The sequence below is a fragment of the Helianthus annuus genome, chromosome 16 (assembly GCF_002127325.2).
Source record: "Helianthus annuus cultivar XRQ/B chromosome 16, HanXRQr2.0-SUNRISE, whole genome shotgun sequence".
In the NCBI taxonomy this organism is placed as follows: Eukaryota; Viridiplantae; Streptophyta; class Magnoliopsida; order Asterales; family Asteraceae; genus Helianthus; species Helianthus annuus.
The window spans coordinates 57,265,030-57,291,977 of NC_035448.2; the positions used below are offsets into that span (position 1 = coordinate 57,265,030).

Consider the following 26,948-nt stretch of genomic DNA (forward strand, 5'->3'; position numbering starts at 1 on the left):
GCCAACGTCAAATTCAAGGGGCTTGTGTTGTCTATCAGTGTAACTTTTCTGTCGACTTTGAGCTTTCAACAAGTTGTCTCGAATTTGGAGGACTATGTCAGTCGTTTCTTGCAATAGCTCAGGACCGATTAATTGCGAGTGACCGATCTCGTGCCATACAATAGGCGATCGACATCTTCTTCCGTATAGAGCCTCGAATGGTGCCATTTGGATGCTGGTATGATAACTGTTGTTATACGAGAATTCGACTAACGGCAGGTATTTATCCCAATTACCACCAAAGTCTATAACACACGATCGGAGCATATCTTCAAGAGTACGAATCGTTCTTTTAGTCTGACCGTCGATTTGAGGATGGAATGCGGTACTCAGGTTAAGCGTAGTACCAAGAGCAGCTTGAAACATTTCCCACAATCGCGAGGTAAACCGAGCATCACGGTCAGAGATGATGTCACGAGGCGTCCCATGATTACAAATGATCTCGTCGGTGTAGATTCGGGCTAATCATTCTACCTTGTAGTCTTCCCGTATCGGCAAAAAGTGCGCGGATTTGGTTAAACGATCAACAACAACCCAAATGTTGTCGTGACCTGATGACGTGTGTGGAAGCTTTGTTATGAAGTCCATAGCTATACTCTCCCACTTCCACATAGGGGTTGGGGTTGTTCGAGTAAGCCAGAGGGCCTTTGATGTTCAGCCTTGACCCTTGCACAAGTCAGGCACTTCCCAACGTAGAGAGCGATATCCCTCTTCATACCCGGCCACCAGTACTTGTAGCGAAGATCCTGGTACATTTTATCGGCACCGGGATGAATAGAATACCGGGATTTGTGGGCTTCGTCCATCAAAATCTGTCGCAAATCGGTCCGCTTAGGGATCCAGATTCGGTCCAGGAAGTGGAATATCCCATTCGATTTGCTTACTAACTGAGCTCCATCGTGTTAAATTTGTTCCTTCTTCAGAGTGCGTTCATTAAAACAGGCATGCTGGGCTTCGCGAATGAGAGTTTTGAGATCATGTTTGGCTTGGGTATTGCGAATGCTGAGTAAATAACTCCGTCTGCTGAGTGCGTCAGCAACGACATTTGCTTTGCCTGGGTGATAACGAATCTCACAGTCGTAATCATTGAGAAGTTCTACCCATTGGCGTTGACGCATATTAAGTTCCTTCTGATCAAAGATATGTTGTAGGCTCCTATGATCGGTGAAGATCGTACACTTGGTGCCATATAGGTAGTGTCGCCAAATCTTTAATGCAAAAACAACAGCGCCTAGCTCGAGATCAGGGGTTGTATAGTTCTTCTCATGGATTTTGAGCTGACGAGATGCGTAAGCTATAACCTTGTCTCGTTGATTAAGAACACAACCAAGTGCAAGATTGGAAGCATCACAATAGACAATGAAACCATCATTTCCGTCGGGCAATGTGAGAACAGGAGCATTGCAAAGCATGTGCTTGAGGGTTTGGAAGGCAGACTCTTGTTCGGTTCCCCAAACAAAAGACCTGTCTTTATGCGTGAGAGCAGTAAGCGGCACAACGATCTTTGAGAATCCTTCGATGAATCGGCGATAATAGCTCGTTAGTCCGAGAAAAGAACGGACTTCAGACGGGTTCTTAGGTGTTATCCAATTCTTAGCTGCTTCAATCTTCGCGTGATCAATGTGAATACCTCGACTATTTACAATGTGACCCAGAAATTGAACCTCCTCTAGCCAAAATTCGCACTTGGAGAACTTAGCATAGAGTTGATTTCCCTGGAGTAGCTCGAGAACCAAACGTAGATGTTGCGCGTGTTCGGCTTTCGACTTGGAATATATCAAGACATCGTCGATGAATACGATGACGAAACGGTCTAGAAATGGCTTACACATGCGATTCATCAGATCCATGAAAACCGCGGGTGCGTTGGTTAAACCAAAAGGCATAACAACGAACTCATAGTGGCTGTAGCAAGTGTGAAAAGCAGTTTTGGGTATATCTTCCTCCTGAATGCGCAACTGATGGTAGCTTGAGCGTAGATCGATTTTCGAGAAACACGTAGCACCTTGTAGCTGATCAAACAAATCGTCGATGCGAGGCAGGGGATAGCGGTTCTTGATGGTTAGTTTATTCAATTCCCGATAGTCGATGCACATCCTGAACGACCCATCCTTCTTTTTGACGAAGAGGACTGGCGCGCCCCACGGAGAGGTGCTCGGGCGAATAAAGCCTTGCTCAAGTAATTCCTGGCGTTGGTTCGAGAGTTCACGCATTTCGGACGGTGCAAGTCGGTAAGGGGCTTTGGCAACAGGGTTGGCTCCAGGAATGAGGTCAATACGAAAGTCGATATCACGACTTGGAGGTAAACCAGGAAGATCGTCAGGGAACACTTGAGGAAATTCGCGGAGCACAGGGACGTCTTTTACTTCAATCTTCCTTTTCTTTTCCTCCTCCGCTACTACAATGTTAGCCAAGAAAGCCCTGTATTCCTTGCAGAGATACTTGCTAGCTTGGACACATGACATGAGCTTGAGACCTTTCGAAGCAGTTTCACCATAAACACACAATAAATCACCGTTCGCGAGCGAGAATCGAATCATCTTGTCGAAACACACAACTTTAGCATGGTTTTCGCTAAGAAAGTCCATGCCTACTATGACGTCAAAACTTCCGAGTTGCATTGGAATAAGGTCGATAGGGAAAATGTGATTGTTGAGCTCAAGAGTACAATCACGATGAACAGAATTTACGGTGACAGTTCTTCCGGTAGCGACTTCAACATCAAATGTCGAGGAGAGATAGGAGCGCTTACGACTAAGGAGCTTCTCGAATTCAAACGACACAAAGCAATTATCGTCTCCATTATCAAACAAACACGATGCATAAATACCATTCACAAGGAACGTACCATTGACCACTTTGTTGTCAGCCTGGGCTTGGCGCGCATTGATGTTGAATGTTCTGGCACGTGCGGCTTGTTGCTGCTGCTGAGGCTGCAGCTGCTTGTGAGGTTGCTGCTGCCGGGGCTCTTGTTTCACCACACTGTTCGGGCACATGTTCGCAAAGTGGTTGGGATCACCACATGCGAAGCAGACTCGGGCGTTGATCGCGGGTGCCTAAGCCATTTGATGGCCTTGCGGGGCTGGGAGCAGAGCTTGATGAGCAGTGGCAGGAGCTGCAGTGTTGCGGGGACCATAACGGCAGTTGGCAGTGAAATGACCATACAGATTGCAGTGGGTGCAGAAACGACAGGCAAGACCCACCGGATGATGATATGAGCATGTCAGGCAAGCCAGGTGGGGGCCTGTGTATGCACACTTTGCTGGTGGTTCATGATTGACTGGTGCTGGACGGTGATGAGACTACTGCTGAGCCGGTACGGCTTGCAGAGGAGCAACAGTGGTAGTGACAGCACATTTCTTGTTGCTGGAGCTGCTGTTGTTGTTCTTCTTCTTTCGGCGTGAGGACCTTGATGGTTGAGTGACGGCGGTTTCGGCCGTTGGAGTGGCGGTAGCTTGATGCAAAGACCTGGAAGCTTTATCCCAAAAACCAGCTTTTACCCGCTTGTCGTTGATCTCGGTGGCAAGCAGATAAGTTTCTTTGATCGTTGCTGTCTCTGCGGCATGAACAAAATCAGCAACACAGTCGGGTAGAGCTCCGATGTACTTCTTGATTGCCATATTGGACGTCTTGACTTGATCGGGGCAGATGATGCTGAGCTGCTTAAAGCGAGCAGTCAGGGCAGCGTTATCTCCATCCTTCTGCTTATTGTTCCAAAACTCATCCTCCAGCTTTTGGCGTTCATGGGGAGGGCAGAATTCGTCCATCATGATGGCTTTCAGCTCTTCCCAAGTCAGCTCATAAGCTGCATCATTCCTGCGTTTGTTTCGTTCGGCCGTCCACCAGTCTAGAGCGCGAAACTGGAAGACGCCGGTTGCGTTCAGGGTACGGAGATTTTCAGGACAGCCGCTTTGGCGCAGAGTGACTTCGATGGAATCGAACCGTTGAAACATTGCTGTTGGGCCATCTTCTCCGGTGAATTCCTTTGGACCACAAGCCTTGAACTGCTTGAAACTGAAGGCAGCTTTGGGAGTAGCTTTAGGAGCTTCGGTTCTCGACTCCTCAGATGATTTGCTGACGTTCTCATAGACATCACTCACAGCTTTTGCTACTTGCTTGGCGATGATAGCAGCAAGACGTCTGTTTCTCTTTTCTTGGCGAGAAAGTGCATGACGGGATCTTGATGACGGTCCAGTTGGCATTGTCTGCAACAGACATTGTCATAGGTCTCAGACACGTCACAACCGAATCTCACCTCACACGTCTAACACTTACTAAAGCTCAGGACACAGTCGCATAATTATATAAACACATAGGCACGAAATCACAGATTCACGTAAACACGGTAGCACATAGGTACGTAAGCACATAGGGCACAGAAGCACAGAAACACAAAAGCACAGACACATTTGGTCACAGAGGCAGTCAGAATACAGAAACCTATCATGCAAAACTCGCGATTGTTCGAATATAGCGATCGCGTTTAATCATAGCGATTAGTATGGTATAAGCGTATGGTGCGTACGACGTTTCCTCGTGGTGGTAACGATTTGTTAACGTTTTGAGATAGAGAAGCAATGCGAGTCATGTGTGTCGATTATAGTGAGAGCAAAAATCGAATAAGTTTCCAAAATTTAAACACATAAACAGGTAAATACACGTATAAACACATAAAAACGACGAATCATCAGAGTCAGCAGTTGCGGGATCAGAATCGAAACACATAAAAATCAGGAAGTAGATTGTCTGCGGCTATTAGACATTGACTACTCAAAGCGATTTGACTATTCTCAAGGACTTGGCGGCACATTTTGACCTTCAGGATCGGGCCTCTGCCTCGATTCTTGGGCATCCGACGCACATCCCTCTAGTCATACTGTGAGTTCAGGTCGTTGGAGTCCGTCGAGACTTTGGTGAGAGTTTTGTAAAATCGTGGCCAAGCCGTCAAGGTTAGGGTTTCACCCCTGGCTTAACAACTTCCCTTCGATTTTAATAAAATAGAGGAGATTATTCATCAAAATATGGATTCCACTCCTGATTTGGTATAATTCTCCCCGTTGGTAAGTAAAATTGCGGGTTGATTAAGCAGATTTTAGTCGAGAGTTTGCGGTTTTCACACCTATTCTCGACTAAATCGCTTCTTCATTATTGAAAATTCGAGTGCAGTGATAGTGTAGCATAGGCGAGAATGGCGAAGAATATCAGTAAGCTCATACACGATCCCTACTGGACATGCACGAGTCGGTCTATTGGGTCCTAACTATAGACTAGGTCTCTAAGACATCGACCCGGACTAGGTCGTGTCTTGCCTAATTCCCTACAGTTATGGCTCTGATACCAATCTGTCACACCCCAACCGATGGTGGAATTATTGGGGCATGGCACTGAGCGAAACAGATTGTCCAGAAGTTTGCATAACAATTATCATTACCAATCAATTTAAAATAACATGTCCCATACCATGTCTCAAAAGGTAAATAAATTATTACAGACAAAATCTAGGCAAATAGTTCTATTCCGACAACTCAGATTTTCAAATAGAGCAATTGTTTATCTGCTTCTAGAGACTCCTGGTTACATTAGTACAGACAACTATTTGTTGGCCTCTAGAAACTTATTATAGCCTCGCTTTCCTAGCAGCTAAGCATCCTAAATACCTGTCACATACGTTAAAATAGAAGTCAATACACATAGTGTAAAGGTGAGCATACAAGTTTGATAGTAGCATATAGAGTTCGAAATAGTTTACGCATAACCAGCACGTACACAGAGGAAAACAAAGCATGTTAATTATTGACATGGATCTATCGATACCAATGACTGCGGGTTGACTGCCCAAGGCAGTTCGTAATACATGATCAGCACCGTAATCCATGCAAATAATTGCCCTTAACAACCCCCGTGTGAACGGGTGCTGAGTCCAAACTATAGTACTATCGTCGTTAAGGCAGGTAGACAGCATTCCACGTGTAAACATAACAACAAGCATTCATTTAGTCACGTAATACATGCAGTAATGGTTAACATTTAAAGTATGGCGTAGTGTGTTCGATTGTGATTTTGTATAAGTAACGTCTGTAACACCCAAAAGTGCATAAAGCAAAAAGGGATCGAGTATACTCACAGCGGTTGAATGGATTGAAGGGAGCGCTTGAGAGTTAAGTTAGCCTGATTAGAATGATAGCATAACGGTAAGCGACATGTAAAACGAGGATAAGCGTTGATGGGTCGAGTGGTAGTTCGGTCGGATGGTAATCCGATCGGACGGCCAATTCGTGCGGATGATAATCCGTTCGGATGGTTCTCCGGTCGGACAGTAGTCCGGTCGGATGACTATTCGAGTGGATTGTTTCTTCCTATGAGAAGGATGTGTTTTTGTATGATGGCTTGACTTTTGAAGTTTATGTTGTAGCATTTGAAAACATTGAAGTATCTCTACCTTTCAGGTCAGTCGACCGGTAGTCCGATCGGACGGTAATCCGATAGGTTGACACTTCGGTGAGAAGAAGTTCACAACAGGTCACTCGATCGGACAGCAGTTCGGTCGGGTGGCATCACTAGTGCATTAAATCATGTTGAAAAATCGATTAAGTGTTAAAGTCAAGTATCTCATGATCCGAAGAGTAATCCGGTCGGATGGTAGTCCGATCGGATAGCAATTCGTCAATACTCAACTTTAAATGAGGTAGATCAAGTGTGGGACCCCAAAGTGTCGGTCGTTCGGGTGGCCGGTCGCTCGGATGGCTGTCCGGTCGGACAGTAGTCCGGTCGGATAGCACTCCGCGATGGTCATTCCGTCCGTCCTTCACTTGGTCGTTTTGATTGTTTGTAGTTTTATCGAGACACTTTGACAACGTTTTAACCCAACAGAACCCCGTTTCCAACCTGGTAACCTGACCGAATAGGAATCACCCAATGTTTAATCAGTTAACCGGTTCAAGTCCGTCGTTCTTGATTAACCCGAAATCGGTGGCCTCGTGGATAGGATCCAGATCTTGAGCCAACACATCACTAAGGACAAGTGGAGGTTAGAACTTGATCCGATCCTACTGGTTTTGAGTGTATTGAGTGTAAAGGAGTTGAAAGAAAGTTGGAAAAACTATTTTTCAATCCTTTCCTTTGTGAAAATGTTTAGAGATCTTTGTTTGTTTATGTGGAAATCGGTTAGATCTAAGTTGTTCTTGGTGGATTGAGGCCAAAACATGAAGTTCTTCAAGAACTCATGATGACGTCATCCTAGAACACCTTGAATCTTGGTGATTTCACGGTTAAAAGTTAAGATTCAAAAGATAGAAAGGTGTAGGAGTGCGTGTAGATCAAGAAAGTACAAGATTTAGGACGAGATCTTACCTGGTTTAAGAGAAATTGAAGAAAAAGTGAAGAACACGTGCAGCTGGACAGAGGATTTCCAAAAGTAGAAAGTATGAAAGTGACATGGGTATTTATAGGATTCCAAAAGAGGAAAGGGTGGGTCGGTCGGATGACACCACACCTGGATGACAGGTCGGTCGGATGGCACACCGACCGGATGGCAGCCCGGTCGGATGGCGATCCGGCCGGCTGGCATCTGGTTCGAGTGCGCGACGCGACGATTCTTGATATTTCGATTTCGATTGCGAGCGATGCGAATGCGATTGAATTTCCTATTCAAATTACTTTTAATCCCAACCACTCATATCTCGCACTATCTCTTCTCCACCAATTATCATACAATCATCCTTAATTCGTATTCGATTTGCGATTGCGATTTGATTGCGATGAGTTCGATTGCGATTTGATTGATTACCACATAACGTATATAAACATGCACAAGTAACACATAAGGCACACACACGTATAATAATCACCAAAATGCGTAATTCGAGTTTGCGAGGGCGATGTCGATTAGATTAGTTCGATTATCGTTTGGTTGACTTTATCGCATTGTTACTTCCTATTATTTACAGTCGTAAAGCGATTCGTATTGATAAATATATTTCGATTACTTCAATTATAATTACTTACTCCACATAATACAACTAACGGAACATAAAATAGGCCATATACAGTCAAAGAACTCAAAACAGGGATTGGCCGAGGAGAGATAGATTGCAATTAGCAATCTTTTCTTCCTTTGACTTAGATCTTGACTTTGACTTTGACTTTCAAAACACTGGGGTGTTACAATAACAAACTTGGGTTTCTTAGGTTCTGGCTCTTTGGCCTTCTCTAGCTCAAGACCCTTAACCTTCTCTGGAGTTTTCTTCAATGCCTCTGCAGAAGTGAAATGTTAAAAGTTTTTACTAAGGAAGAAAGCATAGAGCATGAAGATCATAAAACACCAACCTGGTGAGAACTTGTAAAGGGACCGCAACCTACTTTATTTCCCTATTGTTGGGGCCACAGTAGCTTTCTGGACCGACTAAGCCCCAGCAGCACTCTCCTCACGAGTTCTCTTTCTGGTCACCAGCTTGGGACCCTCTTCTTCGATTTCCTCTTCTTCCTCCTCCTCAGGGATTGATGACGGAGTCACGCCAGACTCAGGAACCCTAGACCCGGCGCTCCCTGAGCTCTTAGATGCAGCTGCACTGCCCCTTTTTTTTCACCTATACGGGACAAACCTTCTATTGAGTCACTTGCAACGACATAATCTTCAAGGTTACTCTGCTGAAATCAAAGAGTACCTTTTTTAGGAACCGCAACAGTTGCGCGGCTACCTCCAGCCTTCTTACTGGTCGCGCCAGTATCAACCATTACCTTCTTCTTCGGCGCCCTCTTCTTCACTAGGGCCTTCTTCGGTTTTTCTTCTGGATCTATCCCCAGATTGCGCAGCACACCTGCAAAGATGTTAGACCAGGAACTTAGCTCCCCATTCGACTAGCCTACGGACGCCTCGTTGGAGAGATACAAAATCTCTTTCCCAGCAGAAGTCACGCCTCGCAAAGGTCCTGGTTTGGGAAGATGCGCACCTTCAATTCCGGTAGGGGGGTTGGCAAAGATCCCCGCCAGTGGATATAGGAAGTTAGCCTTAATTTGCTCATACTAGTATACTTTGCTAGCTTCCAGCGGGCGCGTGCTCATCGCCCCACCAAAGGTAGAGAATGCAGCCTGATAAAGCTGAGCAACTGAATCGAGGAACAATAATCAGGTGCAAGTAATACTAAAAGAAGGAAGGTGAAAATGTTAAGGCATACCTTCACTATTAAACATCAAGACAGGTACTTCTCCACTGCGCTCTGGCCACTTGTCGCTTATCCCCGCCGCAACCAACACCTGTTCTCCAAAAATACGGTTGGGGGTAGCCACCAAGCGCAGGTACCAGTCTTCCGTTTTTGGGATTGGGAGTTCCTCTTTCTCAATCTTGTCAAACTCCCGAAACATCATCGCGATCGGTATCACCTCTTCTCGGATAAAGAAAAACTTCATCTTCCAGTCATGGAAGCTTTTGGGTGGATTTATCAATATTTTCTTCACATTACAAAGAGCAAAAGAGTAGAAACCCATGTTCCTGATTAACTGGCAAAAGCTCGGAACTTCTCAACCGACGGTTCCCGCCCATGAGATCTACAAAGAAATTTAAAGTGTCTGAGCCTAACCATACCCATAGGGCTCATCTGAGAAATGTGAAACCCAGAGAAACGGAGAATCGTCACCATAGAATGGGTGGCCGGCAAATGGAAGTTGCCGTCAAGAAAGAAATCAGTGAATAGGGTTATGTAACCAGGAGGTGCATCGACAACTATTTGGCCTTGCTGAGGGTATCAAGCATCCCATTCAGTTAGGAACTGAAATCCTCTGACGATTTGTTCGAAAAATCCTTGATCCCACTTGAGAACGGGGACCGGTCTGACACCTTCTTCGACATGAACTACTTCTTCTTCAGCCATGTGTATTTTGAGTATGAAGATCTATTAGATTTGTTGATGATTAAACGATATCTGCAAGTGGTATATAAAATTTTTAAATTGTTAAATTTGTGAAATTTATTTCGAGGTAGAGTTTGGAAAGATAGTGAATTCCAGACTGCGATCCCAGCTTATCAAAAGGGGGAGTCTGAGGACATAAGAGCCAGATACAGATTATGGATCAACATTCAAGGGGAAATTTGAATGGTAGAGAGCCAGATTTGAATCCTGTTGTTCACGCAAGCTGCTGATGCTAAAGAACATAAGGAATCAAGAGATCTTTCATTTGTAACTTTCTGATTCCGGTGCCGAGGTGCTGCCGAAGTGTCTCCAACCTGTAAAACGTTGTGAAATCAATATAAGAGACAATTAAAGTGTATATCAAGCTGATTCAACATCAAAACGTCTGTTTCCACCTCTTATTTTGATCAAAAACTCTTCTGAACGACTCGTTTGGTCGTGCAAACGATCCTTCAGTTTTAGATCTGAACTTCGGTGGCTTAGGGTAACTCCATATTTTATAGATCTGAATCGTCAACTACAAATGACTTCTCCCCCACTGTAACACCCTGAAAATTTTCGTCCAACTATGTGACGACACGCGTCCTGGATCTCAGACTAATCCCGACTATGTGGAAGGAGAGGGACCAATATTTCATATATTAAAGTTAAATATAAGTTGAAAGGCTAAATCTGCCATTAAGGCAAAATCCATAGTATGCTGAGGATCTATACGGACCATATGGTTATACCCTTGTGGTCCACACGGTGTTATAAAATAACCTACGCATCTGAGACCCTTTACGAATCATATCCTGAACCCCTTACAATCTACAAGGGTAATAAAAATAAATAAATTAATTTGCTCCTGGAGGTCCCTTACGGTCCGCAAGGGAATTTCAAAACTGCTGGCGTGCCAGAGGTCCTTACGGACCGTAAGGCACCACTCTTACGGTCCATAAGGGGGTGCTAGTGACAGCAAGATGGCAGCTGGCCTGCCATGGCTGCCAAGCTGCCACCTAGCTCCGGTTTATGCCACTCTAAACCTCCATCCTCCATGAGTTGTGACACTAATCAGCTCCTAAAGGCCCTTGGCAACAGTTGTCATGATTTTGGAGCACATTGATTAGTATAAATAGGTGATCATTGTGATCATTTTCACTCACACCATTACTCTTACTCTAAAACACTCTCTTGGAGCTTCTCTGAAGATTTGGAGTTGCTCCCAGGTGTTCTTTAGTGTTCCTCCATCCTAGTAAGTCTTCTCCTTGGTTCAATTTAATTTAATTAGTTAGAATTTAACTGAAAAGTCAAACAGTTTGACTTTTCTTTTGACTTTCAGTTCTGACCACTATGGTTAAATCAAAGTTCAATTCGAACTTTCCTACGTGATCGTAATAATGATGTTATGATTCCTCTGCAATAATACTCCCTGATAATCACGTTTGATAGACAAAATGATAAGTTGAACATATTGTATTTAAAAAGTCAAAACTAGTAAATGTGCATTTTACGCTAATTGAACTTTAAACTATAAAAACCAAACGTTTTGACATTATATCAGTTTGTATGAACTAATATAACATATATTGACATGCTCAACTCATCATGTTCAGTTTAGACCTCAATTCTATACCAAAAGTCAAGCAGTTTGACTTTTGTTTTAACTTTTGATTCTGACCCGTTTGGTCAACGTTAGAACTTACTTAAACTGACATTATGACCATATTAGTATGGAGTATAACCCCTTGAGGTTATACCTTCTGGTCATGTCGTTTGGTGGATCAAATGGCAAGTTTAACTATGCCCTTTTTCGCTATAATGGCTAAATAAACGATTTTAAACTAAACCAACTAACATTTTGACCTTCAAATAGAATGTATAATGTTATAAAATGTGTTTTGACACCTCAGACTTGTCATAGACCCAATCGACCTTCCAAACCCGCTTATACATACATAACTAGTTATACAAACCTAGTTCGTATAAATTAGGCGTAACGGGTCTAAATACTTCAAAATCACTTCAACAGAATGTATGGTTAAATAACCTTTTATCCAATGAGTCATTGCACTCGGATAGGTATAAACCACATTTGATCCGGTCTACGCTTAATCTAGCGAAACCGAACCTATTCTCAAGTAACAGGTCAAGTCTAAGGAACTTACCTATGACCCGTGTACATTCTAACAGATAACTAATTTTGTTCATTCCAGACTATAGAACCCCCTAGATAATCGGACTTGGGTCAATAATACTTAGACACTAAACTAGAACTGTTATCGGTTGGAAGCTAGCAAAAGGTAAATACTCTTAACTTATTTTATTTTTAAACTTGGGGTATGGCAAATATGCCACTTGGAACGGGCATTATATAAACGCACCCTGTTATTGCTTATAAATATAAGAACCTTGATTGACGCTCTGGTGATACCTCACCAGCTAAATGAGTAGCAGTTTAACAAGAAGCCGCATCATGGCAAGGATATCTGTGCGCTTTAGCGTGAAATTCCGTTCCTTGATACAACACTCTCCCATTCTGGAGGATAAGCAGAAAAAGGAACAACTTTTCCTGGTTCTTGCTAAGAGCCCTATAATCATGAGCTTTGGAAACTCGATATCTAATTATCCAAACCCATCTGGTATACTAAATTATATTATATAAATCAGGCAAATTTCGCCAGTAATATTCTAATACTAACTTATGATCTATACATGGAGGCTGTCATTCATACACCCATTTCTCCTATTCTTTAAATCTACTGGTAACCAGTAAGTCCTCCACCCGATCATCCAGAGCATGACATTGATTTTTATTTCAATGATTTTTACAATCTTAATGCTGAACTTTGTATGATAAAAACATCATATGGTGATTGGTAGTATCTTAGTGTGTACCATAGATTGCTTTCATGCCTGGCCAGTATGAAAGATTAATGTATGGAACCTCTAAGATCTCACAACAATCATATTGTACTAAAATCAACTAATAGTAAGCATTTGAATTTATATTTTGGCTATATCGGTGCCATAAAAACAATCATTGATTTTATGGAGCCTTTTTCATTTTAATCCTTCAAATATTATGAAGGTCGCATTTTATTGCTCCTACCATATCAAACAAATATCTTGATTGCTCCTGAATAGACGAAGGCCAAAGCACATGCTCCCACCAATGATAGTGGCTAAGAAGGTGTTGCTAGTGGAAAAATATTTCCCTCACACCAAAAAATATATTAACATAGTCTCCCACCAATGATGGTGGTTGAGGAGGTGTTTGCTAGTGAAAATTTTCACCTTACACCAAATATATAAAATGCTAGAAATGCCAAAATAGAGTCTATAGGAATAAGACAAATTGGTCAAAAGCCCACGAGCAATCAAGCAAATATCTTCCCCTCTCAACTTTACCGGTCCACTAGTTCTTACATGAATAAGACTATTGACCATGTTAAAATAAGATACTATGGCTAGAGCACATATTCCCACCAATGGTAGTGGTTGAAAAGGTGATAGTAGTGGAAACTTGTTCCTCACACCGAAATATATAAAAAATAGTCTTAATGACTTATAAGTGTTAATTAAAAAGCAATAATAAAGTCTCTAGAGCTATATAGCCAATTATAAATAAAAGCCCATTACCAGCTGCGATGTATGAGGCTAGTAAATATAAGACATATAGATCTGCAAGATCTAACACAAATAAATTTAAATAGGATCTAATATTAGTAGATCAAAATGAATATTTTATCTCACATAAACCCTAAGACATCACGAGAGATTACGGAGCCGTCGATGCCATGAAAGGGCTCGGCAAGATAGAAATCATTATAGACATCAGCGAATATGCTGTATATGAAAAGCTATCAAATATGCATCGCATTCCGCTTAGGGTGATGCGCTAACTTGGTGGAAGGCACTAATCTAATCCACTGGCGTCACTGACGGCATGTGTGTAGTCATCAAAATCCAATAATGAATGAAAATAACCATTTATAGGCCTTATTTTAGGGCACCGGCGTTACTCGCGGCATGTTTGTGGTCATCACTAGAGTGCCACTTGAGTGACGCCAACCATTAGGTGCCACTAAAGTGACGCCTGTCACCAGGTGCCACTAGAGTCATGCCTGTCACCAGGTACCACTAGAGTGGCACGCCTCTCATCAGGCGCCACTCGAGTGATGCTTGTCACCAGACGCCACTAGAGTGCCACCCGACTGGGTGCCACCCGCTTGGAGTGCCACCTGTCTGGTGTGCCACCCGCTTGGAGTGTCACCCGACTGAGTGCCACCCATAATAAAATCTCTTAACCACAATATTCAAGTCTTCACGTATTCGACTAGTAAACGAGATACAACAGTCTTTTCAGTTCCAATAATCTCTCCTGAGATTGTTGCATACCATTCTTTAATTACTTCAGGTCTTCGAACAACAATCGGTATATAACAATCTTATAGGTTCGAACACCACCTAGTTGAAAAATACAATAATCAGAACCAATAACACAATTTATATAAAACCCAAATATAACACCATCTTCATTGTGTCATAAATTGCTTTATAGGTTTTGATAAAAACACAATCAACAAAACCCAAATTAACATTGTGTTATAAGTTTTGATAATCCCACAATGTATAGAAATCCAAGTAAAAACGTAACGACCAAAACCAAGTTGAAAGACACAATGAGTAAAAGCTTTAACACAGTGCAAAGAAAACCCAGTAAAACATAAATTTTTATTTTATTTTTATATAGCAATATCATACTCATACAGGTGGAGTTCGGCTACAAAGTCCAAAACTCCTATAAAGTGTAAAAAGTCGTAAAACATCACAATTTCAGACATAAAACACACCGAAACCCCACAAATAAAGAGTAATTATTAAAATGCTATATTAGAACCCTTACAATCCATAAAAAAAGTTAAACACATCGTCATACAAGTACGGATATAAAACACAACATGATGATTAACATAAAACGCTATAATATCAACCATTCGATAATTAGAACCTATCATCCAAAAAACCCAAAACCAAACTTACAATTATGGTGTTTTAATAATCTTCACTCTGTAATATGTGGGCTGTAGGTGTGTTTTATGGATGGCATCATGATGTTTAATGACCTTTTACACTTTTTAGGAGTTTTGTACTTTGTAGCCAACTCCTGCCATCATACTCATATTAAAGATAAAAAACGCACGTTATTATGATGATGTTTTAAAATATCGTATGAATAGTTATAGCCGTTTTAAATTGATAGGGATAATTGACATGTGCCTTGTATGTGTAGACAGAAAGTCAATAAATATACGATTCACTTTATATTCTTCCACTATTTTTCTTTTTTTCCAAAATCGAATTTCCCATCTAGATCTAAAATCAATGGACTAAAACCATTACTGCCCATTCTTTTTTATTTTACACTTTGTATTTCACCTTAATCCGAAAATTAATATCAATAATAATAACTATAAGTTGACAGAAAAACACCTTTTTAAGTCAAACCATTAGATTGTGACCTATGCAGACAGGATAAAAACTAGAAAATATATAAAAAGTTAAAGGTCCATATAACGACAAAGACACAAGTTGAGGGACCATTCTAGTAACTCCCTCTTTTATATTCATAAATATTGCGCGAACATCAAATTTGAGTCAAAACACAAAACCGTATTTTGCTTCCACACATCTCCGATCACCATACATGCCACCACCATAATCAACCACCGTACATACATCCACACCAAAATGACAATTCTACCTCTATCCTCTCTTCTTCTCCTCCTCTTCCTCCTACCCTTTCATGTAATTTCACAACCCACCACCACCCAAAATGACCAAAACACCCTTCTAAACATCAAACAATTCTGGTCCAATCCACCCGCCCTCAACCACTGGAACCATTCCTCTAACCCATGCACCTGGCCGGAGATCACATGTACGGCCACCACCGTCACCGGAATCACTATAATCAACCAAGACATCACCGGACCTGTTCCGCCGTTCATTTGTGACCTTAAAAACTTAACTCATCTTGATCTAAACAACAATTACATCACCGGATCATTTCCTACTGTTCTATACAACTGCACTAATCTCCGGTACCTTGATCTCTCTCAAAACTACTTTGTTGGGCGAATACCGGACGATATATCGCGGTTATCACCGGAGATTCGGTACCTTAGTCTCTCTAGTAATAACTTCACCGGGGATATTCCGGTTAATATTTCGAGATTATTGAAGCTTTCGTCGCTTCAACTACACGCGAACCTGTTTAACGGCAGCTTCCCGGAGGAGATCGGTGTTTTGAAGGATCTTGAAGAGTTATTATTGGGTTTTAATCCCTTTACACCATCAAGACTTCCTCAGAGTTTCTTTCAGTTGGAAAAGCTTCGAAAATTTATCATGACAGAAGCCAACTTGATTGGAGATATACCAGGTATTGTTTCATATAGAATATATTTCTTGAAAAAAGATCAAATACAAATAGTGTTACCGTATAAAACGTACGGAGAGAAAGATTTTGCTGAAAAAACGCGGTGACATTTTCGTAATTAAAACTCGTAGAGTAATTATCAAATTGATCTTGCAGGATAATTTTTTCTTTTGTAGGGTAATTTTGTAAAATTATCTTGTAGGGTAATTTTGATCTTATGTGATAATTTTGTAAAATATCATAGTTACTCTACATATGATCCTTTGTATGGTGATTTTGATCTTGTAGAGTAATTTTGATCTTATAGGGTAATTTTGTAGAGTATTATCATTACTCTACAAATGATCTTGTAGGATAATTTTGATCTTTGTATGGTAATTTTGATAATTACCATACGAGTAAATAATTACGAAAATGCTACCGCGTTTTTTCAGAAAAAACCTTCACTTTGTACGTTTTGTATGATAACTTTGTACGCGAACTTTACTCTAAATATATTAATCGGGTATTTTTGTGCCAACAGTTTCAATTTAAAAGATAAATTAACATAAGATTGGTCTTACATACATTTGTAATTTTTGTTGTAATTTGTCTTTTTAAATTTAGGTTAAACGGACCATGTTCATATTAACATGCGAATATTTATGTCGTCTTCCAGTTTTTGACATGATTTTTGGGTTCGTGTTGGGTCAAACTCCGCAACTTGCCAATATGACCCATTTAGCACCCATAATTAGTTACTGGATACGAATTTATTAAGTTTGCGTTGCAATTATCCCCATTCTATTTTGGTTAAGTTTGCTTTGTAATTTTGCTCATTTTATCAATATATATTGTTGATTAATACTGCGTAATACGAGTTTTCAGGAAATTTATCCGGAATGCCGGCAATGGAGCTGTTAGATTTGTCAGTTAATGACATCACCGGAACAATACCAAGTGATCTTTTTTTGTTAAAAAACTTAACAGAAGTTTATCTTTACGGTAATAATCTAATAGGGGAGATTCCAGATTCCATTGAGGCAACGAACATGCAAATTATTGACCTTTCTGCAAACAAGTTGATCGGAAAAATCCCAGACGGTTTTGGGAATCTCATGAGTTTGTGGAACTTGAGCCTCATGATCAACCATTTATCCGGGGAAGTTCCGGCAAGTATCGCGCGCTTGCCAAACTTGTATGATCTTAGAATTTTCACCAATAATTTGTCGGGTCCTCTCTCGCCTGACTTTGGAAGGTACACTGCCCTAAAGATCTTCGACGTTTCCCAAAACAATTTCTCCGGAAACTTGCCAGAAAATCTATGTTACAGGGGGCAGCTTAAAGGGTTGGAGGTTTTTGAAAACAATCTTTTCGGCGAGATACCGAAATCCCTCGGAAACTGTAGCAGTTTGAAGAGTTTTCAGGTTTACCAGAACCGATTTTCAGGATCAATCCCTGATGGGTTGTGGAAGGTTTCGAGATTGGAAAGAATGATTATACATAGTAATTTATTTTCCGGTGAGTTGCCACAGGAGTTGGCACCAATTTTGTCATGGCTTGATATTCATAATAACAATTTTTCCGGTCAAATTCCTGCCGGAGTATCTTCTTGGACAAATCTTGCGGTTTTCAAGGCCAGTGATAATTTACTCAATGGTATAATTCCTCAAGAGTTAACAGCACTTCCGAATTTAATAACTTTATTGCTGGACGGAAACCGGTTCACCGGTGAGTTACCGAAGACTATGGTCTCCTGGGGTTCACTCAATACTTTGAACCTAAGTAGAAACCAACTCACTGGTCAGATTCCGGTGGGTCTCGGATTATTAGATTCTCTCACAGCATTGGATTTGTCAAGAAACAAATTTTCTGGCCATATACCGAGCCAACTAGGTAGATCGTTGGTTTCGCTTGATCTTTCAACTAATAACCTCACTGGAACCATCCCGAGTCGACTCGATAATGGGGCATTTGATCGAAGTTTCTTGAACAATCCCGGTCTTTGTTCAAATAACCCATTATTGGGCCTTAGATCGTGTAGTTCACCATCCGAAACAAGATCATCTAGGAAGATATCGGCTAAGTTTGTGGCGATAATCGCGAGTATAGCAGCGGTATTGTTGCTTCTTGCGTTACTAGTGACTGGATATGTCATTGTTCAATACCGGAGAAGAAACTCTGACTTGAGATGGAAATTCACTTCTTTCCAGAAGTTAGACTTCACAGAATCAACGATCTTGCCTCGGTTGATTGAAAACAATGTGATCGGGTATGGTGGTTCGGGGAAAGTGTATCGGATTCCGGTAAATCGATCAGGCGAGTTTGTGGCGGTTAAGAAGCTTTCTATAAAAAACGATTTGGATCAAAGGCTGGAGAAAGAGTTTTTATCAGAAGTTGAGATTCTAAGTGCGATTCGCCACTCAAACATAGTAAAACTATTGGGTTGCATTTCATGCGACAACTCGAAACTCCTCATATACGAGTTCTTAGAGAATAGGAGCTTGGACCGTTGGTTGCACAGCAGGAAAGCTCCATCGAGTCATGGGCTTAGTGGTTCAGTGCGTCATATGGTTCTTGATTGGCCTAAAAGGTTGCACATAGCATTGGGGGCTGCTAATGGTTTATGTTATATGCATCATGATTGTGTTCCAGCGGTAATTCACAGGGATGTGAAATCATGCAATGTGCTTTTAGATGGCGATTTCAATGCTAAGATAGCCGATTTCGGGTTAGCCAGGATATTAGCTAAAGAAAGTGAGCTTAACACGATGTCAACCGTGGCTGGCTCAATCGGATACATGGCTCCAGGTATAGTTTTATGATTTTCAATAAGTTATAATGTGCTTATGTTATATGTTACCTTTTTTAAACTTACATCCTGCTAACATAATATATATAACTTTTTTTACAGAATATGCTCAGACGGTCAAAGTGAATGAAAAGATAGACGTTTACAGCTTTGGAGTGATCTTGTTAGAATTAACAACTGGCAAAGTGGCGAGCGATGGCAATGAGAATTCGTCACTAGCCGAATGGGCTTGGCAACAAGCTATTAGTGGTGCACCAACTCTAGATGCTTTAGACAATGAAGTTATCGAGCCTAGGTATATGAGTGATATGACTAATGTGTTTAAACTCGGGCTCTGGTGTACAAGCAAGCTGCCAACCAATAGACCCTCCATGCAAGAGGTATGCCAGATGTTGCTACGTTACAGCGTGGCCGCAACGGTGACAACGACTGAGGCATGGAACAATGGTGGTGATGTGCCAGATCATTTACCCCTTATTAAGCTAGAAAACGTATAAAAGTGTGATTTATAAGGTATATAACTAGAATTGATTATGTTGTGAAAAAATAGAGAATAAACCTTTTTAGTATAGTGCATTTTGGTAGGAGATCATGGATCCCTTGGAATCTTCCCCTAGGAGGAAACGCCGTCCACTTGTAACGAATTATCTTCTATATAGGTAGTCAAACATGTCTCTGAATATCCTTTGATAACATAATGAAATATGGTACACCGATACTCGTTACAGCTTGCCAATGATGTCTACTAGGATTTAGAGTAATCCTACTAAACTTCCCAACACCATAGGCGATATTCCGCCTAGTATTTATCATGGTACAAATTAAGCAACCAATAGCACATGAGTATTCAACTTCTCTCAAATCATTAATGGAAAAGTTAGATGAAATAAATACCTTTGTTTTAAGAACTAGATATTGGGTCTTATCAATGTTTTGTTGGATTGACATGACCATCTTTATAGTTATATCTTTATACTTATATATAAAAATAAATACACATGGCTGTATTTCAGCCTCTTCATTTTAATTGTTTGGATGTTGCCTCACGATGACACGTGTCTTGGTAGGGGTGAGCAAAATGAAAAACCTGACCCTACCCGAACATTACCTGACCCGACATGAGAACCGATCAAACATAAAATACAAAACCTATTCACTACCCTAAATATAGGGTCGGTTCCGGTTCATAGGTCCAAGTCGGGTTTCACCATGAAAAGAACCGAGAACCGACCCGACCCGTCCAGATTTTATATGAAAAATTGGAACCGATCTAAATACCTAGGTACTTGGGTTCGCGTCGGGTTGGGTATATTTTCGGTTCAATTCTTGGTTATTTTCGATCCGAACCTAAACTTGCTCACCCCTATGTCTTGGTTTTTAGACAATCCTCCAATTTATAATTACCCATTTTTAAAGTCGATGTAATGATGTCATATGCTTAATTCTTAATCTTAAATCATTTTTTCGTACTAACTTGCTGTATTTATAAAACTATATTTTAGGAAGCTTAATTTAACAAATATTTTATAAATATATGACCATAATTATATATTTGTCGAATTTGAAATTAAGGTTTCCAAAGTTAAATTTAAAATACTTCGATTCAATCTAACAATATAACTTATTTCCATAGTTAATTTTTTTTGTATTTACGGTTTTTATCTTTCCAAATTTATTATTATAAATATCAATAACTCTAGATTCAACATTACATTTCTACGACTATTCCACTATCACGATCTGTACCAGGTCTTCAACCACTTTTACGTTGCTTTAAATTTTTAATGTTTTCTTTTATTCTTAAAAATTAAATTGTTATTACTTTTCTTTATCCTACAACAAGCCAGGATTGTATAGCTCAGTTGGTAAGAGGGTTTTCCACTAAGTGATTTCCTTCTAGAGAGGTCTTAGGTTCGATCCATACTAAGTGTAAATTATGTAAATACTGGTGAATAGCATTGGGATGGATTCGAACTTTGGGTGAAAGTTTGAACAACATATGTTTTGCAGTAAGCTGAAAACCAGTTGATCTGCCGTTCAAACAAAATTATGTTGGTTCTTTGGAGTAAGCTGAAACCAGCTGATCTGCCGTTTAAACAAAATTACAACAAATACAACTAATACATCGACATCGTTTCATAATCTCTATTATTAGTTCTTTGGAGTAAACTCCGTTTAAACAAAATTACAATAAATACAAGTAATGCATCAACATCGTTTCATAATCTCTATACTAATAATTAAAATTTGGATTACACTTAGCTGCCCATTAAATTTAAAAATATTAGAATTTTAAATTTGATTGGATTGAATCCATTTAATTTCTTAAATTGGAAAGCATGTTCATTAACAGTCAAAACGTGTTTTTTAAAGGCCAAACTAAACTTTATTACTCCAAAATAGTCTGCAAGATGCAGACATCCAAATTTACAACCCAAAAGTACACCAAAAAACGGAACAGAATCAAACAGAGACTATACATTACCCCATACAGCTAAGATTAAACCTACGCCACATTTCTCACGTTAAAGCTCTAGCCCCGGCTCTATTTTTGACCCAAAGATAGCTCATGACTTTCACCTCCTCTATAATGCTCGTTACTACAGCCTGTTTATTTTCAAAAACAGCCGCGTTTCTCAACTTCTACAGGCTCCAAAAGACGGTTTGCACGACCCCATTCAAAGCCTTCTTAGCCTTCTTTGACCCATTACTCGCTTTATGCTGCTCCAGAAGTCCCTTAAGCTAAACGCGTAGATTGGCGCCAACTTGCACCACTACGACACAAGCTGCCATATCGTCTGCGCTAACTGGCACGAATTGAAAACATGTTCTGCAGATTCTAGAACTTCCAAACAGAACCGACACATATCGTTTTGAACCATAATATTCCTTCTTCTGAGAGAGTCACACGTTGGTAGCCTATTCAGTTCAGCATGCCACGCTACTATCCCGACCTTTTTTGGAACACAATTATTCCAACTGAACTGAAACCACTCCTGTTCTGGAATAAAACTAGAGGCTTGCTTCTTAATGCTTTTGACCGAAAAAACACCTTCTCGATCTAACTCCCAAACCCACCTGTCCTTCCCGACCCCAATTGCTACTGATGCCAAAACATTCATCAACTCGTTAAGCTTATCAGATTCTGGATTATAGAACTGAGACCTCCTCCAATCCCAACTCAAAGTCGCACTACCAGAACCGCCAAGAACCCGATCCGACACAATGCACCATTTATATTTCTCTAGAGAAAATAGTAATGGAAACTTACTGGCCAACGTATCCGAGCCCACCTAATAGTCCAACCAGAAAAAAATATCTTCTCTATTTCCTAAAATACCCTTTATAGCTTTAGACAACACGATTCCCAAATCAGCCAAATCAACGGAAATACTAGCAATAGACTTCCAAGGGCCTGGGTTTGACAACTTAGCCGGGATAGGATTCCAAGACCGGGACATGTCGTGTATCGCCCAAACGACCTTTTGCGATAAACCATTGTGATCTTCCTTGAACCTCCACCACCATTTAGCTAGTGTAGGAAATGATAACTCTCACTATATCTCAACAAATTACAAGTGGTACATATATAAGGACAATGAAAGAATGAAGAATTAATAACAACATAAATGATAGTAAATGAAATAATTTTAAAGAGTTATGAAGACTCTTGAGATGCTGTAGAAGTTGATAGGTTGTTATCCCCCCCACAAGCGAGACGGTGGTAGACTGATCCGAAGCAATGAGCGGAAATTTTCGAATTGCGGTTTTGGCAAGCTTTTCGTAAAAATGTCTGCCACCTGAAGCTTGGATGGAATGAACTTGGTGAGTAACTTACCCGAAGCAACAAGCTCTCTAATGAAGTGATAGTCAAGTTCCAAGTGTTTAACCCGCTTGTGAGCAACTGGATTCTGAGTTATAAAGAGTGCACTCTGGTTATCACATAGAAGCGTTGGGCACTTTGTAGATAGGACACCAAGTTCACTTAGAAGATGAGTTATACTAATAATTTCTGCTGCCGTATAATTAGCCATGGCCCGAACTCAGATTCACAACTTGAGCGGGACACAGTTGGTTGTTTATTTGAACTCCAAGACACAAGATTGCCTCCAAAGAAGATAGAATAACCATAGGTGGACCTCCTTGTTTCTAGACACTTGGCGCAATCCGCATCAGAGAACCCAAGTATGTTAACATTGGTTGGTTTGGTAAAATTGAGCCCATATGATATCGTGCCTTTAACATATCTAAGGATGTGTTTGACTTCTTGAAAATGTTGTGTTGTTGGAGCATGTAAAAATTGACTCACTTGATTCACGGCATATGAAAGATCAGGACGAGTGATAGTTAAGTATTGTAGAGCGCCAACTATAGATCGATAAAAAGTTGGATTGTGGTACGAGTCACCCGTTGAGGTAAACGAGACCGTGGATGAGAGAGGTGTAGCCGCCGGTTTTGCATCCATCATACGAGCTCGTTCAAGCACTTCAGTAGCGTATTTTGCTTGATGTATAAACAAACCTTGATGCATGTGAACAACCTCAAGGCCAAGAAAGTAACTAAGTTCACCCAAATCTTTAAGTGCAAACTCAGTATTGAGAGCTTTAATAAATTCCTGTAGTTTGTGTCCTTGATTACCTGTCACAATAACATCATCAACATATACAAGAACATACATAGCACATGAGCCTTTGTTAAAGATAAACAAAGACGGGTCAGCCCGAGAGCAGGTAAACCCACTACGAACAAGAAAGTCACTTAGTCTACGAAACCAGGCCCGTAGAGCTTGTTTTAACCCATAAAGAGCTTTGTTCAGTTTACAAAAATGATTTGGAAACTGCGGGTCAAGAAATCCCGGTGGTTGTTCCATATAAATAGATTCACTTAAGTTCCCATGTAGAAAAGCGTTATTAACATCAAGTTGGTGTAACTTCCAATTATTCAAGACAACAATGGTCATAATAATACGAATTGTAGACGCTTTGACAACTGGACTAGAAGTGTGAGAGTAATCAAGTCCCGGGTATTGAGAAAACCTTGAGCAACGAGGCGGGCTTTATGACGATCAATAGTGCCATCAGAGAGATATTTTGTCCGAAAGAGCCACTTGGAGCCAACTATGTGGTAATTAGTAGGACGAGGAACGAGGGACCAAGTTTGATTTTTATGAAGCGCATCAAGCTCTTTGTTCATAGCATCCAGCCATTTAGGGTCTTTAATCGCAGATTTATGAGTTTTAGGGTCACTAGCCGCATGCAAGGCATGATGGAGTGGCTGATTAACCAAATGGGAGAAGTCAGCAAAATGGCGAGGTTTAAAGATGCCAGCTTTGGCCCGAGTAATCTGTAACAACCCGCACTTTCGAGCGTTGTTACTACTCGATACACTCGTTACGCCTAGCACCAGAGATTCAGATCATAATGTAACTATATTAGATCTATCGCTAAATCGAAGTATAATCGAATGATTACGCATATTCTATCGCTATTACAAACCTATTTTCAATAAATTATAACACTCACGATGATGTTGAGTGAGGGCTTAATCTACCCTCCTCGATAACCGTGAGGTGTCAAAACGTAAACAAGCAACGCTAACAAAGACTATCGGGTGAGTACCATGTCTCCAGCCATCATGACGATGACGGCAACACGAGCAAGTAGTGCCCCGATAATCATTGTGGCACATCACATCGAAGAACGCACTCGAAGGCACACGTAACTCGATCATCGCACCGAATATTGGATATATAGATACGTATATACGGCCCTTTTGTGATTAATTATAATAAATAATTAAATAATTATATAAATATATGAAATTATGGCTCAAACTGTCGAAATCGCACCAAAAACGAGGATCAAGGGCTTCCGTACGGACAGGCCAGCCAAACGGCTGGGCCAGTCGATCGGACGGGCCAGCCGATCGGCTGGGCCGCCCGTTCGAACGGGCCAGCCGATCGGCTGAGCCGGCCGATAGGACAGAACAGCCATCCGGCTGGACCATCCAATCGAACGGGCCAGCCGATCGGCTGGGCCGTCCGATCGGACAGGCCAGCCGATCGGTTGGGCCAACCGATCCGGCCCACCTTTTCCTCCTTTTTCCTCCTTCCTTGCCTATAAATACCCCTCTTCACCCTCCAAGCACTTGTTGTTGCTGCTGCCACTCGACCAAGACATTCCAGCTCATTAATCTTCCGATTTCTCGCGATTCTTGTAAGTTTTTAACTCAAATCTTGTACTACTTCGATCTATATGCAATCCTTCATCTTTCTATCTTTCAAAATCCGACTTTTAACCGTGAAATCAACGGATTCGGAGTGTTCTAGGGTGATGTCACCATGGAGTTCTTCAAAGGTGATGTCATCCCATGAAGAACAACTCAGATCCGAATGGTTTCCATGCGATTCTTCATGAATCTCGTCCAAATCCATGTTTTCTAATCAAGAAGCCATGGATTTGAGATGTTCAGAGTGATGTCATCACAAAGTTCTTATGAACTTCAAATGTTGGCCTCATTCCACTAAGAACAACTCAGATCTAAGAAATTCCATAAGGATAATCAAGGTTTTCATATCAAATCTATACACAAAAATGGTAGAAACAGAGCTTAGACCGACCTTCTACTCATTCTTAGTGTCGTGTTGGTCAGGGATCTGATTCCTACCGAAGAGACGACCAATTTCAGGTTAAACACGGAGAAACCGCCAAGAACGGCCAGTTCTGATGGAACGGGGTGATTCCCGGCCGATAGAACAGATAGGAATTGATGGAATTTCAGTTGCTCAATGCGTCACAACAACGTCTCGACCAAAAACACCGAAGAACACTCGAAAATCATCGAAAACAGCTGGACAGGCTGGCCGATCGAGCGGCCCACTCGATCGAACGGCCCACTTGATCGAGCAGCCCGACCGATCGAGCGATCCATCCGAATGGGCCAGCTCAATCCAACTTTTGTCCAATTTCGCATAATTCGATACCGTTTAACGCGTAATCCAATACTTATGCAATTAGTCTGAAATCAGGACATTCTCAGGCACCATCCCGTCAATCCAACCGAATACGCACTGTGAGTATACTTGACCCCTTTTATAGAATTTTGGGTGTAACATACGTTCCTTATAAATCGAACTTATCAAACGAATGATTCAAATTGTTAATCTATCACTTGCGAATAACTGTTTGCATAGATATACGTGATGCTAGTTGCATGTATGCTAGGACTTATACTCGTGACGTCCCACCCAAACTAGTATAGTATTATTTCGCCCGACGGGGTCTAGTTATGCCATCGAAGAGTCGAGCATCGAGGACTTAGCTGGTAGTATCAGTTTTGTGAGTATATATGTCGTGTATTACGTTTATGCATATGGAAATTCGCAGCACCTTTAATCTATTATACTATTACATATCAAACCTGTATACTCGCCAATACTTTTGTATTGACAATATTTTAACGTATGTTGCAGGATTAGTCGAAGTCTACATCAAATCAAGCTAGGAAGTCTAGAAACTCACCTAAATTCTAGGTTGACGGATTTGAATTGTTCGAGAGGACAAGAAATCTGTGATAACTTATGTGATTGTATTGTTTGTTAGTATGGGATGACAAATGTAATGAATATTATCGCAATATAGTTGTTATGGATTCTCTTGAGCAATCTGATTCGCCTAGTGCCGCGCCCCAATGATTCCGCCATCGGTTGGGGTGTGACAGATTGGTATCAGAGCCATAACTATAGGGAATTAGGCAAGACTTGACCTAGTCCGGGTCGACGTCTTAGAGAATG

The 26,948-nt window shown here is 41.0% G+C and overlaps 1 protein-coding gene across 1 annotated transcript; it reads left to right on the forward strand.

Annotated features, from left to right (window-relative positions):
• Positions 1-15,577: 15,577 nt before the first annotated feature.
• LOC110916888 (receptor-like protein kinase HSL1) lies at positions 15,578-19,877 on the forward strand. The gene is made up of 3 exons (XM_022161538.2): positions 15,578-16,368; positions 17,233-19,155; positions 19,259-19,877. The coding sequence occupies exons 1-3, from the start codon at positions 15,678-15,680 to the stop codon at positions 19,651-19,653; spliced, it is 3,009 nt and encodes a 1,002-aa protein (XP_022017230.1). The 5' UTR covers positions 15,578-15,677; the 3' UTR covers positions 19,654-19,877.
• The last annotated feature ends 7,071 nt before the right edge of the window (positions 19,878-26,948 follow it).

Excerpts from the sequence above, each read along its gene's own strand:
- LOC110916888 (XM_022161538.2), top strand. The coding sequence starts at position 15,678 with ATGACAATTCTACCTCTATCCTCTCTTCTTCTCCTCCTCTTCCTCCTA. Across the intron at positions 16,369-17,232 it reads CTTGATTGGAGATATACCAG|GAAATTTATCCGGAATGCCG; the intron begins GTATTGTTTCAT and ends ACGAGTTTTCAG. Across the intron at positions 19,156-19,258 it reads AATCGGATACATGGCTCCAG|AATATGCTCAGACGGTCAAA; the intron begins GTATAGTTTTAT and ends CTTTTTTTACAG.